Source organism: Oryctolagus cuniculus, chromosome 12 (assembly GCF_051225735.1).
Source record: "Oryctolagus cuniculus isolate XC-2025 breed Fujian yellow rabbit chromosome 12, ASM5122573v1, whole genome shotgun sequence".
Classification (NCBI taxonomy): domain Eukaryota; kingdom Metazoa; phylum Chordata; class Mammalia; order Lagomorpha; family Leporidae; genus Oryctolagus; species Oryctolagus cuniculus.
The window spans coordinates 19,308,286-19,324,386 of NC_142878.1; the positions used below are offsets into that span (position 1 = coordinate 19,308,286).

At 41.2% G+C, this 16,101-nt stretch overlaps 1 protein-coding gene across 6 annotated transcripts in view; it reads left to right on the forward strand.

Annotated features, from left to right (window-relative positions):
• Window positions 1-11,434: 11,434 nt before the first annotated feature.
• Window positions 11,435-16,101, forward strand: part of CCDC198 (coiled-coil domain containing 198) — a 35,403-nt gene continuing 30,736 nt past the window's right edge. For 2 of the 6 annotated variants that reach the window (XM_089309657.1, XM_017348334.4), the window contains exons 1-2: window positions 11,435-11,812; window positions 14,414-14,543. In XM_089309657.1, coding sequence (XP_089165783.1) covers window positions 14,502-14,543 — 42 coding nt within the window. In that variant the 5' untranslated portion in view covers window positions 11,435-11,812; window positions 14,414-14,501. Of the gene's footprint in view, window positions 11,813-14,411; window positions 14,544-16,101 lie in introns of those variants that run through there. The other 4 variants (XM_002718267.6, XM_008269709.5, XM_089309659.1 and 1 more) reach the window with 3 other exon arrangements.

Here is a 16,101-nt window from a genome sequence, read left to right on the forward strand (position 1 = left end):
TTCTCTTTATATACAGAAGATCGGTTTAGCATATATTAAGTAAAGATTTCAACAGTTTGCACCCACATAGAAACAAAAAGTGAAAAATACTGTATGAGTACTAGAAATAGCATTACTTCACATTGGACAACACACTAAGGACATCTCCCACATGAGGACTAAGTACACAGTGACTCCTGTTGTTGACTTAACAATTTGACACTCTTGTTTATGGTGTCAGTAATCTCCCTAGGCTCTAGTCATGAGTTGTGAAGCCTATGGAAGCCTTTTGAGTTCGCCGACTTCGAACTTATTCCGACAGGGTCATAGTTAAAGTGGAAGTTCTCTCCTCCCTTCAGAGAAAGGTACCTCCTTCTTTGATGGCCCCATTCTTTCCACTGGGATCTCACTCGCAGAGATCTTTCATTTAGGTCTTCTTTTTTTTTTTTTTCCAGAGTATCTTGGCTTTCCATGCCTAAAATATTCTCATGGGCTCTTCAGCCAGATCCAAATGCCTTCAGGGCTGATTCTGAGGCCAGAGTGCTGTTTAGGACATCTGCCATTCTATGAGTCTGCTGTGTATCTCGCTTCCCATGATGGATCGTTCTCTCCCCCTTTTTATTCTATCAGTTAGTATTAACAGACACTAGTCTTGTTTGTGTGATCCCTTTGACTCTTAGAACTATCAGTGTGATCAATTGTGAACTGAAGTTGATCACTTGGACTAGTGAGATGGCATTGGTACATGCCACCTTGATGGGATTGTATTAGAATCCCCTGGCACGTTTCTAACTCCACCATTTGGGGCAAGTCCGATTGAGCATGTCCCATAGTGTACATCTCCTCCCTTTCTTATTTCCATTCTTATATTTAACAGGGATCACTTTTCAGTTAAAATTTAAACACCTAAGAATAATTGTGTGTTAATTACAGAGTTCAATCAATAGTACTAGGACAAAACAAAACAAAATACTAAAATGGATAAAGTATTACATTGTACATCAACAGTCAGGACAAGAGCTGATCAAGTCGCTGTTTCTCATAGTGTCCATTTCACTTCAACACGTTTTCCCTTTGGTACTCAGTTAGTTGTCACCGATCAGGGAGAACATATGATATTTGTCCCTTTGGGACTGGCTTAATTCACTTAGCATAATGTTTTCCAGATTCCTCCATCTTGTTGCAAATGACCTGATTTCATTGTTTTTGAGTACTGTTTAGTATTCTATAGAGTACATATCCCATAATTTCTTTATCCAGTCTACCATTGGTGGGCATTTAGGTTGGTTCCAGGTCTTGGCTATTGTGAATTGTGCTGCAATAAACATTAGGGTGCAGACTGCTTTTTTGTTTGCCAATTTAAATTCCTTTGGGTACATTCCAAGGAGTGGGATGGCTGGGTCAAACGGTAGGGTTATAGTCAGGTTTCTGAGGAATCTCCAGACTGACTTCCATAGTAGCTTGACTAGTTTGCATTCCCACCAACAGTGGGTTAGTGTCCCTTTTTCCCCACATCCTCGCCAGCATCTGTTGTTGGTAGATTTCTGTATGTGAGCCATTCTAACTGGGGTGAGGTGAAACCTCATTGTGGTTTTGATTTGCATTTCCCTGATTGCTAGTGATCTTGAACATTTTTTCATGTGCCTGTTGGCCATTTGGATTTCCTCTTTTGAAAAATGTCTATTGAGGTCCTTGGCCCATCTCTTAAGTGGGTTGTTTGTTTTGTTTTTGTGGAGTTTCTTGATCTCTTTGTAGATTCTGGTTATTAACCCTTTATCTGTTGCATAGTTTGCAAATATTTTTTCCCATTCTGTCGGTTGTCTCTTCACTCTCCTGACTGTTTCTTTTGCAGTACAGAAACTTCTCAATTTGATGCAATCCCAATAGTTGATTTTGGCTTTGACTGCCTGCCCCTCCCGGGTCTTTTCCAGAAATTCTTTGCCTGTGCCAATATCTTGCAGGGTTTCTCCAATGTTCTCTAATAACTTGATGGTGTCAGGTCGTAGATTTAGGTCTCTAATCCATCTTGAGTGGATTTTTGTGTAAGGTGTAAGGTAAGGGTCTTGCTTCATGCTTCTGCACGTGGAAATCCAGTTTTCCCAGCACTTTTTATTGAATAGACTGTCCTTGCTCCAGGAATTGGTTTTAGATCCTTGATCAAATATAAGTTGGCTATAGATGTTTGGACAGATTTCTGGTGTTTCAGTTCTGTTCCATTGGTCTATCCATCTGTTTCGGTACCAGTACCATGCTGTTTTGATAACAACTGCCCTGTAATCTGATATTGTGATGCCTCCAGCTTTGTTTTTGTTGTACAAGATTGCTTTAGCTATTCGAGGTCTCTTGTGCCTCCATATAAATTTCAGCACCATTTTTTCCAGATCTGAGAAGAAGGTCTTCGGTATCTTGATAGGTATTGCGTTGAATCTATAAATTGCTTTTGGGAGAATGGACATTTTGATGATATTGATTCTTCCAATCCATGAGCATGGAAGATTTTTCCATTTCTTGGTATCCTCTTCTATTTCTTTCTTTAAGGTTTTGTAATTTTCATCGTAGAGATCTTTAACGTCCTTGGTTAAGTTTATTTCAAGGTATTTGATTGTTTTTGTAGCTATTGTGAATGGGATTGATCTTAGCAGTTCTTCCTCAGCCATGGCATTGTCTGTGTATACAAAGGCTGTTGATTTTTGTGCATTGATTTTATACCCTGCTACTTTGCCAAACTCTTCTATGAGTTCCAATAGTCTCTTAGTAGAGTTCTTTGGGTCCCCTAAATAAAGAATCATGTCATCTGCAAAGAGGGATAGTTTGAGTTCTTCCTTCCCAATTTGTATCCCTTTAATTTCTTTTTCTTGCCTAATAGCTCTGGCCAGAACTTCCAGAACTATATTGAATAGCAGTGGTGAGAGTGGGCATCCCTGTCTGGTCCCAAATCTCAGTGGAAATGCTTCCAACTTTTCCCCATTCAATAGGATGCTGGCTGTGGGTTTTTCATAGATTACTTTGATTGTATTGAGGAATGTTCCTTCCAAACCCAGTTTGCTTAGAGTTTTCATCATGAACGGGTGTTGTATTTTAACAAATGCTTTCTCAGCGTCTATTGAGATAATCATATGGTTTTTCTTCTGCAGTCTGTTAATGTGGTGTATCACATTGATTGTTTTGCGCACATTAAACCATCCCTGCATACCAGGGATAAATCCCACTTGGTCTGGGTAGATGATCTTTCTGATGTGTTGTTGCATTCTATTGGCCAGAATTTTATGGAGGATTTTTGCATCTATGTTCATCAGGGAGATTGGTCTGTAATTCTCTTTCAATGCTGCATCTTTTTCCAGCTTAGGAATTAAGGTGATGCTGGCTTCATAGAAAGAATTTGGGAGGATTCCCTCTCTTTCAATTGTTCTGAATAGTTTGAGAAGAATTGGAGTCAGTTCTTCTTTAAATGTCTGGTAGAATTCAGCAGTGAATCCATCTGGTCCTGGGCTTTTCTTTGTTGGGAGGGCCTTTATTAGTGTTTCAATTTCTGTTTCAGTTATGGGTCTGTTTAGGTTTTCGATAGGTTTCCCTGTTTGCTGGCATACAAGTCCTTGTAGTAATTTCTGATGATTCTTTTTATTTCTGTGGTGTCTGTTGTTGTTTCCTTTTTCATCTCTGATTTTATTGATTTGGGTCTTTTCTCTTCTTTTTTTAGTTAGTTGGGCCAATGGGGTGTCAATTTTGTTTATTTTTTCAAAAAACCAGCTCCTCGTTTGGCTGATTTTTTGTAATGTTTCTTTGGATTCAATCCTGTTGATTTCTTCTCTGATTTTAATTATTTCTCTTCTCCTACTAGATTTGGGTCTGGTTTGCTGCAGATTTTCTAGATCCTTGAGGTGAATTGAAAGCTCATCTATTTGGTGCCTTTCCAATTTCTTGATGTAGGCACCTATTGATATAAACTTTCCTCTTAACACTGCTTTGGCTGCGTCCCGTAAGTTTTGGCATGTTGTGCTGTTATCCTCACTTACTTCCAGAAAATTTTTGATTTCTCTTTTAATTTCTTCTATGACCCATTTTTCATTCAGGAGCATGTTGTTCAATCTCCATGTGTTTGCAAATGCTCTAGGGATTCCTGAGTTGCTAATTTCCAACTTCATTCCTTGATGGTCTGAGAAGCTTCATGGCATGAGTCTAATTCTTTTGAATTTGCTGAGACTTGCTTTATGGCCTAGTATGAGGTCAATCCTAGAGAAGGTTCCATGTACTGCTGAGAAGAATGTAAATGCTTTATGTGTAGGATGAAAAGTTCTGTATATATCTGTTAGATCCATTTGGGCTATAGTGTCATTTAAATCTACTGTATCCTTGTTGATCTTCTGTCCTGTTGATCTGTCTATTTCTGAGAGTGGAGTATTGAAGTCCCCCAGTACTATTGTATTGTAGTCTAAGTCTCCCTTTAAGTCCGTTAACAAATCTTTTAGATAAACCGGTGCCCTGTAGTTAGGTGCATATACATTGATAATTGTTATATCTTCTTGTTGTATTGATCCCTTAATCATTATATAGTGTCCCTCTTTGTCACTCTTAACAGTTTTTGTGGTAAAGTTTATGTTGTCCGATATTAAGATGGCTACGCCCGCTCTTTTTTCATTGCTGTTGGCATGGTATATCTTTTTGCAGCCTTTCACTTTCAGTCTGTATGGATCTTTGTTGGAAAGATGTGTTTCTTGTAAGCAGCAAATAGATGGGTTTTGTTCCTTAACCCAATCAGCCAATCGGTGTCTTTTAACTGGACAGTTCAGGCCATTAACATTCAATGTGACTAATGATAGGTGGTAACTTTGCCCTGCCATTTGCCAAAGATAAGTTCTAATATATGCTTTGAATTCCCTATGATCTTTTGCTGTGAGGTTTCCTTCCTTTACCTTCTTTCATATTGATGACCATGTTTCTGTGTTTCTGTGTGTAACACATCTTTAAGCATTTTTTGCAGGGCTGGACAAGTGGCGACAAATTCTTTCAATTTCTGTTTGCTGTGAAAGGTCTTTATTTCACCTTCATTCACAAGTAAGAGCTTTGCAGGATATAATATTCTGGGCTGGCAGTTGTTCTCTCTTAGTACCTGGGCTATATCTCGCCATTCCCTTCTAGCTTGTAGGGTTTCTGATGAGAAGTCTGCTGTGAGTCTAATTGGAGATCCTCTGAGAGTAATCTGACGTTTCTCTCTTGCACATTTTAGAATATTTTCTTTATGTTTCACTGTGGAGAGTTTAATTACAACGTGTCGTGGTGAGGATCTCTCTTGGTCATGTTTACTAGGGGTTCTATGAGCTTCCTGTACTAGGATGTCTCTGTCCTTCTCCAAACCTGGGAAGTTCTCTGCAAGTATTTCAATAAAAAGGCCTTCTAGTCCTTTCTCTCTCTCCATGCCTTCAGGAACTCCTAGAACCCGAATGTTGGGTTTTTTAATAGTATCCTGTAGATTCCCAACAATATTTTTTAGATTTCTAATTCCTCTACTTTCCTTTGGTTTGACTGTATACTTTCCTGTGCTCCATCTTCTAAGTCTGATATTCTGTCTTCTGTTTCACTGACTCTGTTTTTAAGGCTCTCTAATGTGTTTGCCATTTGATCTATTGAGTTCTTCATTTCATTTTGATTTCTCTTCACTATCACACTTTCCTGTTCTACTAGTTTCTGCATTTCATTTTGATTCCTCCTTATGATTTCATTTTCTCAAAGGAGATTTTCTGTCCTGTCCAGTAAGGAATTCCGTACCTCAAGCATTTGTTTTTGAAAACTCCTAAATGTTATCATAAATTTTTTGAAATCCATATCTTGTATTTCTTCCATCTCATCATTTTCATAATCTTGGCTTAGGTTGTCTTGTTCATTTGGGGGTGTCATAATGTCTTCCTTGTTCTTGTTTCCTCAGTTTTTGCATTTGTTGCTTGGCATTGTGGAGATATCTTTGGATTCTTCTTCCCTCGCTATAGTGTTTGTTCTTGTTATACTATGACTGTATTAAGTGGACTGTCTGCTTTTGATGGACCCTTATAGACTTGAGATGGGTGTGGCCTGAGAGCTCTGTTTGGTTCCTCAGGGTTAAGGGTGCGCCAAAGGTGACACTCCCAGGTTAGGCATGGTAAATCTCTCTCTCTTTCTTTCTTTTTTTGATTCAAAAGGGAAGTAATTCTGCACAGCTGAATGGAATTGGAGGTAGTTAGCAGGCGAATGATATACCCACAGGAGCCAGAGATCGGAAGCTCTTTCCCAAGGACCACACAGGGAATCTGTTCTGCCCTCAGTGTGGGCTCAAATTCTCCTGCAGTCTCTCACTGGGTTGCCAAGGTTACCTAATTGTAGCGTCTCTGGAGAGTACTCACGTGAACTCCGTGAGTTCTCTCCCCCACCGTCTCTTTTTTCACAGTCTCAGTTCAGTAGCACCACACATTCACTAGGTCCTAATCTCCTGTTATTTCACACCCCCACCCCCAGAGTCAGGTTTTTCTGCTTGGCTGAGGGCGGGTACAGGCCTGAGGTCGCCCTGCTTATGATGTATGTCCAAGATGGCGCCTGCTCTTTGTCTTGCTCGCCTTTGAGAGGTGAGCGGAGAGAGAGAAACTCGTGTCCGTATCGGTCATTTTTTTTCCTCTCTCTTCTAGTTAGCCTGGTGAACTTTTCCCCATGGGGTTTCAAGCCTTGTTCCCTCTAGTCTCCTCTTTCCGCTTGCCCGCTGGTGTCTCGGGCTATTGAGGTTCGGCTCACCTCGTGTTCCAGCGCTGGTGTGTTGATTCTGCCACTGGTGTCCTGAACTGTGGGCTCCCACACTCTCCACGCAGGTCCACTGTGAATCAGTAGTTCAGGAAGAGTTTCCTCTGCTGTTTCTTCCCCTACTCTTCCTTGAACCTGCAGTATCTCCACTTTTATTAAACTGTCTCTTCCCAGACTATCAGTGTGCTCCCTTCCGATTCTGCCATCTTGCTGCTCCCAAACTGGTATTCAAAGATCTTGACACCTGGATTCAGCCTGGCCCAGTCCTGGCCATTGGGGAGTAGTGGATGGAAGATCTCTCTCTTTCTGTAACTCTGTCTTTCAAATAAATAAATAAGTCTTAAAAAAAAGAAAAGAAATTACATCTTAACCCCAACTCTATAGGTAAGATTAAATTCTCCTCTTTTTAATGAAATTGAACATTTTCACCATAATTTTAATAAAATCCTTACAGTGTATGAAAGATTTAAAAAAAAATGATAGTTGTAGAATACTGTGGTTCTCCCAGTTAAACAGAACCAATTAATATGCCCTTCCCTGATTAGACTACATAAGTAGACAGATGAATGAGCTTTTGGTCCTCTGGTCACACTCGTAACCGTAACCCAAATGAAGAACAAAGTATACTAATACCCCAAGACTTCACTATTCCCCACCTCTCCTTTTTTCGAAATGTGGCAGAGAAGTATATACTATTGTTTACATAGCTTGATTCAGTGAAGCAATATTTATAATTATATACCAAATGGTTTTACATCCATGCAATTATTATGCTCTATCTAAATACTGAGTACGACAAGTAAGAGAAAACGTGACGTTTGTCATTTTGGGTCTAGCTTATTTCAGTTAGCATAAGGAGCTCCAGTTGCATCCACTTTGTTGCAGATGTGGGGATTTCATCCTTTTTAAGGCTGAGTAATATTCCATTGTGTATATCTATCCAATCATCAGGTGACAGACACCTAGGTTGACTCTATGTCTTCGCTATTGTGAATTGAGTCTTTTCTATACTTAGGTGTAAACTCTTTGAGACAGGAGTATGTCTATTTTAACAAGTGACAAGTGGGTAGTAAGGACTATGCTGTGTACGTGGAGACATGTAGCAGGGTCTTCCTCAGAAGGAATACAATACTGTCAACGTTTGCTGTGAGTTTTCTACATGCCAGCTTTCTTCTAAGAGCTATCAATGAAATCAATTGATGCATTCCTCATGAATTATGACAAACCAGGATCGAGTAACCCCTGCAAGTCATCAAATCTGAAAGTGGTAAGTAATAACAAGGGAAATAAACACAGAGATGCATTATTGTTTTTTAAATCACTTCCTCAACAACTAATGGAATTCCACAGCAAAGGCTCACAGGGAAGTTGAATCCTTCCCACTGGCCAGATCCATGCCGTCCACAGTTTTCAGTATAATTTCTAGTTCAACTATGAGTTGCAATACATTCCCTTGGCCTTAGAGACACTTAAATTGGTTACAAGCAAAAATGAATGTGACCACATATTGTTCAGTATTTTTATCTTTATAATTAAACTAATCCCCAGTTATCAGAGGAGTTTTGTTTGCAGTTACTGTTCATATTGTATTCTTTCTTTTTTTTAAGATTTATTTTATTTATTTGAAAGACAGTTACAGAGGGAGGCAGAGACAGAGAGAAAGGTCTTCCATCCACTGGTTCACTCCCGAAATGGTTGCAATGGCCGGAGCTGCGCCAATCTGAAGTCAGGAGCCAGTAGCTTCCTCCAGGTCTCCCATATGGGTGCAGGACTTGGGCCATCTTCTACTGCTATTCCAGGCCATAGCAGAGAGCTGGGTCAGAAGAGGAACAGCCAGGACTAGAACCGGTGCCCATATGGGATGCTGGCTCTTCAGGCCAGGGCTTTAACCCGCTGCGCCACAGCGCTGGCCTCCTTATTGTATTCTTTCTTACAAGTGTTTCTCGACAGAGAAGATTGCATGCAAATGTAATAGGCGCAAATTCACATATCTTATTAGGTGCACCCTACTGGCTGCCAAGACTTTCCAAACACTGTGACAGCACATTAGCAAATGGACTTTTGCAAAGATAAAAAATAAATTTCTTTATGGATATGTGATGAAAACACAAGTCATGGACTTACCATGAGCAATCAGAACTTGAAAGTGAATCCTGTTTCCTTTTTTTTTCTTTTTTTAGATTTATTTATTTATTTATTTGAGAAGCAGAGCCACAGACAGAGAGAGGGATGGAGAGAGAGAGAGAGAGAGAGAGAGAGAGAGAGAGAGAGAGGTTTTCTATCCACTGGTTCACTCCTCAAATGACCACAATGGCAGGAGCTGGACCAATCTGAAGCTAGGAGCCAGGAGCTTCTTCAGGGTGTCCCATGCGGGTACAGGGGCCCAAGCACTTATGATATAAGGCAGGCAGGTAGGATCAAATTGATTAGATTTGTGAGTTGGAAGACCATGCCCCTGTGTGATCTCTCACCCCTACCTGACCCCCACCTGTACACCCCATCTGCCAATCAGATTATGTAACCCCACCCCTCTTTGGGAGTAGATAAAAGGTCTGTAGCAGGATGCCCCTCCCCCCACCACCCTTATCCTCTCCTCCAGGTGTGCGGCCAGAGGCTGCCAGCTCTCTGCTTTCCTGCCTGCATGCTGGCTCCACGTGGCTCCCAGCCTGCTCTCAGCCTGGTATGGACCTAACTTGTGCTTCTAGACTTCTTTCTCCCTCAAATAAAGCCCTCACTTTCCTGCATATTTTTCTCACTGAATAAATGCTAAAACTGTACCATGTTGCCTGTATCATTTATAAGCAGCCGATATTTAGAATTCTTATCTAAATATATGGCAAGAACTCAAGAAACTTTGAATAAATTTTCCCGACTTCACTTAGGCCATTTCCACTGCTTTCCTAGGCACATTAGCAGGGAGCTGGATCAAAAGTGGAGCAGCTGGCACTTGAACCAATGACCATATGGGATACCAGTGCCACAGGCGGAGAGGCTCAACCTACTACAACACAGCGTCAGCCCCAAAAGTAAGTCCTGTTTCTAAATATAAACATTAAAATAAAAATCATCTATAATCCCACCATTCAATAATCACTACTCAATATATCAACACATTCCCTTCCACTCTTCTTTTTCTACCTTTTTAAGCATAATATATAAGTCACCTTTGAAGATTCTGTTAGGTAGGAAGTCAGATATGAGCTTATGTGTGTGTGACAAAGGCCTAAAGAAAAGACATCTATGTCCAGCATATGCATCTGCATCTCAAAGTCATCCGATAAAGGTTCAGGGGCAGCCCAGTATTCACATCCTGCCCTGCCCCCTTCTACCCGATAACCTGCCAGGTGGGGGTCCCCGCCCCTTCTGCCTGACAATCTTCCACAATCCTCCAGATGCAGCCCAGTATCTGCATTTCAAATACTCTGCTTCCTCCTCTCTGATACCTTTAGGGGAAAACTCAGATAGGAACTTCTTAATATTTACATCCATAAAATCCTTTGTTTCAGGAGGAGATGTGTGAAGACAAAGACCCATCTCCTTAAAAACCCCCAGCCTCAACCAGAAGGCACAGCCCTCTGCCTCTCTTCTGAGCTGCCCGCCTGGCCTGCCCAGGTGTACTCTCTCCACTCAACCATGTAACCTCGCTCCTCCCCCCAGTCCGAGCAACTGGGCACTCTCCCTCAGGTTCTGTCTGGAGGGGTGCCCATCAGTTCTTACGGATGTCCCTTCCCTAATAAACTTTGCTACTTTATTTTCCACTACTCTGTTTCACGTCTGAATTCTTTCTTGCGTGAAGACAAGAACCCTGCCATTCACCAGTAACAATTCTAGGTTCATTTGGGCCATTTATTCAAGAAGTTTGTCCCCTTGTCCCCAAAGGAAAAAATCCTATTGACTTTCTACTTCCTGTAATATACACAAATTCACTCCCTTCAAAGATAAGTCATTGGCAGGAAAAAAAAAAAAATCAAGTGAAGATTTAATCACTCTGCTATTTCCTTTCCTTTTTGGAAGATAAATTCTTTCACTAAAATTAAAGATTAACAAAGCCTTCAATGATTAGCATGCATCCCTCTGTTCCTAAAGGTGACTTGGTCGTCTCAGTTGTTAGTTCTTACCAAGATACCTGCAATAAAGGGTCAGGTTTAAGACACCCCTACCCCATCCCCACAGAGGGCCAGTGTTGTGGCCAAGTGGGTAAAGCAGCTGCCTGCGATGCTGGCATCCCATATGGGCGCCAACTCGTGTTCTGGATGGTCTACTTCTCATCCAGCTCCCTGATGATGGCCTGGGAAAATTAGTGAGAGATGGCCCAAGTTTTTGAGCCACTGGCACCCACGTGGGAGCCCTGAGAGAAGCTCCTGGCTCAACCCTGGCTATGGTGGCCATCTGGGGAGTAAACCAGCAGATGGAGGCTTTCTCTGTCTCTCCCTCCCTCTCTGTACTCTGACTTTCAAAATAAGTTAAAAAAAAAAAAGACCTCCATACATCTTTGCTTTACATCTCTGTTCATGGCCTTTCTGTGTTAGATATTTGTCAAATGATCAGTGGTGTTTCTCTTCCTACCACTGAGTTCTTCAGAAAGTAATATAAGCAAGTCAATATTTAACTGGATTCTTTGGCTCTGAAATGACAAAGTGGGAGTTGAAGGGAAGTCTCCATGGAAACCACCTCCCAGGCAGTGGCCAGAGGGGTTAGTGTGTGGCCAAACAGAGCTAGAAAGAGGCCATGAGGAAATGACTGGTTCTTAAAGCCAAGTACACTTCTGAAATACCTTGATGAAAATAAGCTACATTAAAAGAACCTAAACCACTTCCCTTGTGGTTTACCCTTGAATGTCTTTCACATGAAATGGGTCTGAGGCACTCTAAGTCTCACCCTAGGGTGATCAAAGTAGCACCTTTGCGAAGCAAAGAGGAAGAGACTGCCCCGGCAGGCCCTGTGGACTTCGCAATCAAACAGAACCTGGAAGAAAAGAGCTCATGTTCATTGCCAAGACTGCAGGACCAGAACAAAGCTTTGGAAGGACCACTGCCACCTCTACGAGAAACCTGGTACGGAAGATATTCTACAGGTGAGTCTCCAATGCAGCAGGAGTTTCGTGTGTATGGATCAAGGAGAGCTGTTGATAGATTTACCTGTCTCCATAATCTACTACTACATAATGCTACTAAGTCGCTGATCTGCAAGGGATCTTTCAAGGGGATTGACTATGGTCAAGTTAAAGTATTCTGGGTGCCTTGGAGTAGATATAGAAGCTGGGGAGATCCTTTCACCACTGCCTAAGAGAAGAAAAACTCATTTTGTTTCAGTTTATAGTGCTTTCAGTGTCTACACCTAGCCTTGGCAGAGATTAAAATTATATGATCCTGATGTGATAAATGATAGTAATCACATGTTTCTGCTACAGTTGAAATTTAAATCCTTGTCTCTGGCACAGTTGGGTTTGTGGTTTTGAAGGTAGCACTTCACGAGTGAATCCACTCTGATGGGAATTTTAAAGCCACTACAAATAGCATGGATCCATTCCAGATGAGTGGATCAGTCCCCCCTTCTCTAACCCAGACTCTTGATGGTCACCCACAGAACTAAGAGAACTTGTCCCGTTATGACTGGAAGCTCTCAGCCCAACAGGGCTATAAACTACCTTGAAATATTTTATAAGAGACGTAAGATGTTTTCTGATGACCGCAATGAATGAAATAGATATTTTAATTTGGAAAGCTCAACATGTACTTATAATGCACATGAATGTATACATTTATTCATATTCTGGATCAGTAAAACAAGTATAATGCTCCTTACCAGAGGACTTGGTCAGAAAATCTTATGTTCTCTTTTGCAACCTTGCAGAACTTGCTCAAAACGATTTGCATGGCTACTTTCAATCCAGCTGACACTCAGGCTCTGTGTGGTCCGGTCTCCGTGTCCTTTATGTTCACCAACGTCTTAGATACATGAGGGAGAATTTCCCTCTTAGTTTCAGTGAAGAATTCCTTTTTTGATACAAAATCCCCTATCTGGAGTTTTAAGATTCTGCCAGCTCAGTGGTGAAAACAGATTCTAGTGCTTTCTAGTTGCTACTGGGAAAAATGTGTTTATTTTTGAAATTAAAAAAAAATTTCATCATACAAGGAATAGGTAAGCATTCTGAATATTATTTTCAAGGAGTCCATAGTCTAACTCCAGCTTCACCAAATGCCAATTGTATGACCTTGATCAAGACACTGCATCAATTTTCTTCTTCTATAATTAGGAATCAGAATAATTGGCTGACACAGCCTGTGCCATTTAAGGACAATCAAATTGAACAATGGGGTGATATCGCTCACACCATCGTACGAAAGTCAGGAGTAGTCAGACTGATGAAAATAAATTTCAAAGAATATCTGCTTTTTAAAATCCCATATTTTGTTGCTGCTGTTTCTGCCCTGCTCCATGTGTCAGCATCCTTCTGAAAGGAAGTAAGGGCACAATTTCCATTCTACTAAGAATCAGAAAGAACAAAATCCTGAAAGCAGTCCTTCAAATGTCATAAGGAGAGACACATACTTTCACAAAACAGGAAGCAGTTAAGACATCCGCATTCCATATTGGAGTACCTGAGGTCAGTTCCCAGCTCCTGCTCTTGACTCCAGCTTCCTGCTAATACAGACCTTAGGAAGCAGTGGTGCTGCCAAGTAATTAGCTTCTTGCCACCCACCTAGAAGACCTTGACTGTGTTGCCAGCTTCCAGCTCCAGTCCCAGTCCTTGTGGGTATTTAGGGAGTGAATCTGCATGTGAAAGCACTCTCCTCTCTCTCTCTCTCTCTTTCAGATAACTTTTTTAAAACTAAGAAGCTAGGACTGTAGGAGAGTCTATGCAACAATCTAGAAATCAGTGTGCATGCAGACGGTTAAGAAGGGAAGACAAAAATTCCATCCATTTAGCATTGGTCATGGTAGCAAATGCAAGAGCCCAGGATAATCAAGCTAAAAAATAAAGTGGATCTGTTAAGTCTCTCTGTTTCTGAGCAGAGGCTTAACTCTGTAGCCCTGGCTTGCTGCATCAGAAAAGAATACTGATATGTCGTATTTTGTGGTAACTTCTGGGCATCTCTTTCCCTGGTTGGGGGCTGGGGGCATTATTTGATTATCCTCAAGCAATGCCAACATTGCACACTCTTGTTAGACATTCCTGCTCCATTTCTTTATCATCTCTCCACCTATATAATCACCTTTCCAACTACCTATCTGCCATCTATCTAATCTGAAAAGACAATTAGTTTCCTTTGTTAAAGCTATATTTTGTATGGTTTCTTATCTGTGTGCATGTGGGGTGGGGGAAGATTTCCTGGAATTAAAGCAAATCAATATGTTTCTATTTTCCAGGCCAAATTGTATATTTGAACAGCATTTGTAGTGAAAATATTTTAATTTTTCTGATATCCCTCTAAATTAAACCAGAGGCAGAAATAAGGAATCAGAAATCAAGTCTTTGGGCAAGACTAAGTTTTAATGATTTGTATTCAAGTAGGGCCCTTGCTTTGTGTGTTTTCCTCCACATTCAAGATGTAGGTTGGAAAATATAATAGAAAAGGTACAAAATTGTGGTATCAGTTCATGATCACTTTGCCTGATTTAGTGGTAAATGGGTTTTAATTATATATTCTTGTTTCTCTTCCAATCTCTCAAGTGTCCCAGGCCATGTATTTTGACATCCCACTGGAACAGGGAGAAACAAGTATTATTAAAAGGCATCCACCCCGAAGACCTCAAGTAAGATGAATTTAAAAGGCTTCATAAGGAAATGCTTGGATTTAACGGTAACATCCTTTTTTAACTATAATCATAAAAGAGAGATCTTGATAATGACCATGCTGTTAAACAGAATGTTACAGGAAATACCTTAGGATTTCTTTCCATAACAATTTCACTTTTAAGATCAACACCCAAGTACAATAGCAAAGACACAGATGTGGTGGACTCAAGGGACCCAAATTTTGCATTGATTAGCTGGGTAATTATCTGCTGGGTAATCACTTGTAAAGAATAATAGTAACTACTACTACTACTACTTCTGCAAGTAAGATACTATAGCAAAAAACTTGATCTATGCAATTCTGATATGAGCCAATCAGGGAGACAGGATTAGATTAATTAGATGCATGAGCTGGAGACTACACCCCACCTTGCCCCTACCTGATCTCATCTGTATCCACCCACCTGCCAATCAGACTACGTAACCACTCCCCTTTTGGAAGTGCATAAGAGGTGTGGAGGTGTGGAGTGTGCTGGGCCTGCTCTGCTCTTTCGTGTGTCTCCTGTGTGCTGCCTGGTTTTGCCTTCGTTCCTGCCCTTGTGGCTCCGGTCTGTGGACTCCCACACGTGGCCCCTGCCCTCCTGGCTCTGGTCTGTGGACTCCCACAGGTGGCCCCAGTCTGCCCTCTGAGATTCTGGTATGGAATTTCTCCTTTACCCTTCTTAGGCCCCTCACCCTTAATAGAACCCTTATGTTCCTGTATTACATATTTCTCTCACTCTCTAAATACACCCTAACCTTACCATATTGTCTGCTTCATTTGAGCCGGTATTTAGAATTCTTGTCTAAATAAGTGGCAAGGACCCCCCCCCAAATATTAATATTAGAATATGCTAGCCAATTAGCAATTCTTTAATTCTCTTAGTCTCCTAGAAAAAGGAAGTATCATTTTTGTTTTATGCGTGTGGTTCAGACACTTAAGTAACTTGTTCAAAGAGACAGAGGTGAGATATCCACAAGGTCTGTCTCCAAATGCCCCGCTGTTACCTGTCAGTGCAAGTGAGCTCTCGCCCTCCATCCCTAAACTTCTGACTTCCTAGATGTTCACTGCTTGCTGAAATTGGGTACACTAGATTCCAAGGCAGCAAAGCAAGAGCTTTAAATGTATCCAGCTTAATAAATATTTAACGGATTCCCTCTAGAGAGCTATAATTTCTGAAAACTCTCTCATCCTACAAAAAGAAATAGGTTGGATTGGGTCCTTGAAAATGAGCTTCAGCTGAAAGGAGGGTTGGGGCTGTCTGTGAGTAGGATCCGTCACTGACATTTGAACCAGGGAATTGGAGCCAAGCTTCACCTGTGCCACACTGGTCACCCAGATGCTTGGACCATGTGAACCAGACTCACTGTTGGGGATTATTTCTGTTGCAGCTGGTTTTCATTTACCTGTCTTATGCAGAAGCTCACAATATTATTCAATGTGATTGCATCCTTTGGTCCCCAAAGACCATTTTTTTTTCTCAGAATAATAGAAACTTCAAAATACCACTTGAAGAAAAATAAGTTAGGCCGGCGCCGCAGCTCAATAGGCTAATTCTCTGCCTGTGGCGCCGGCACCCCAG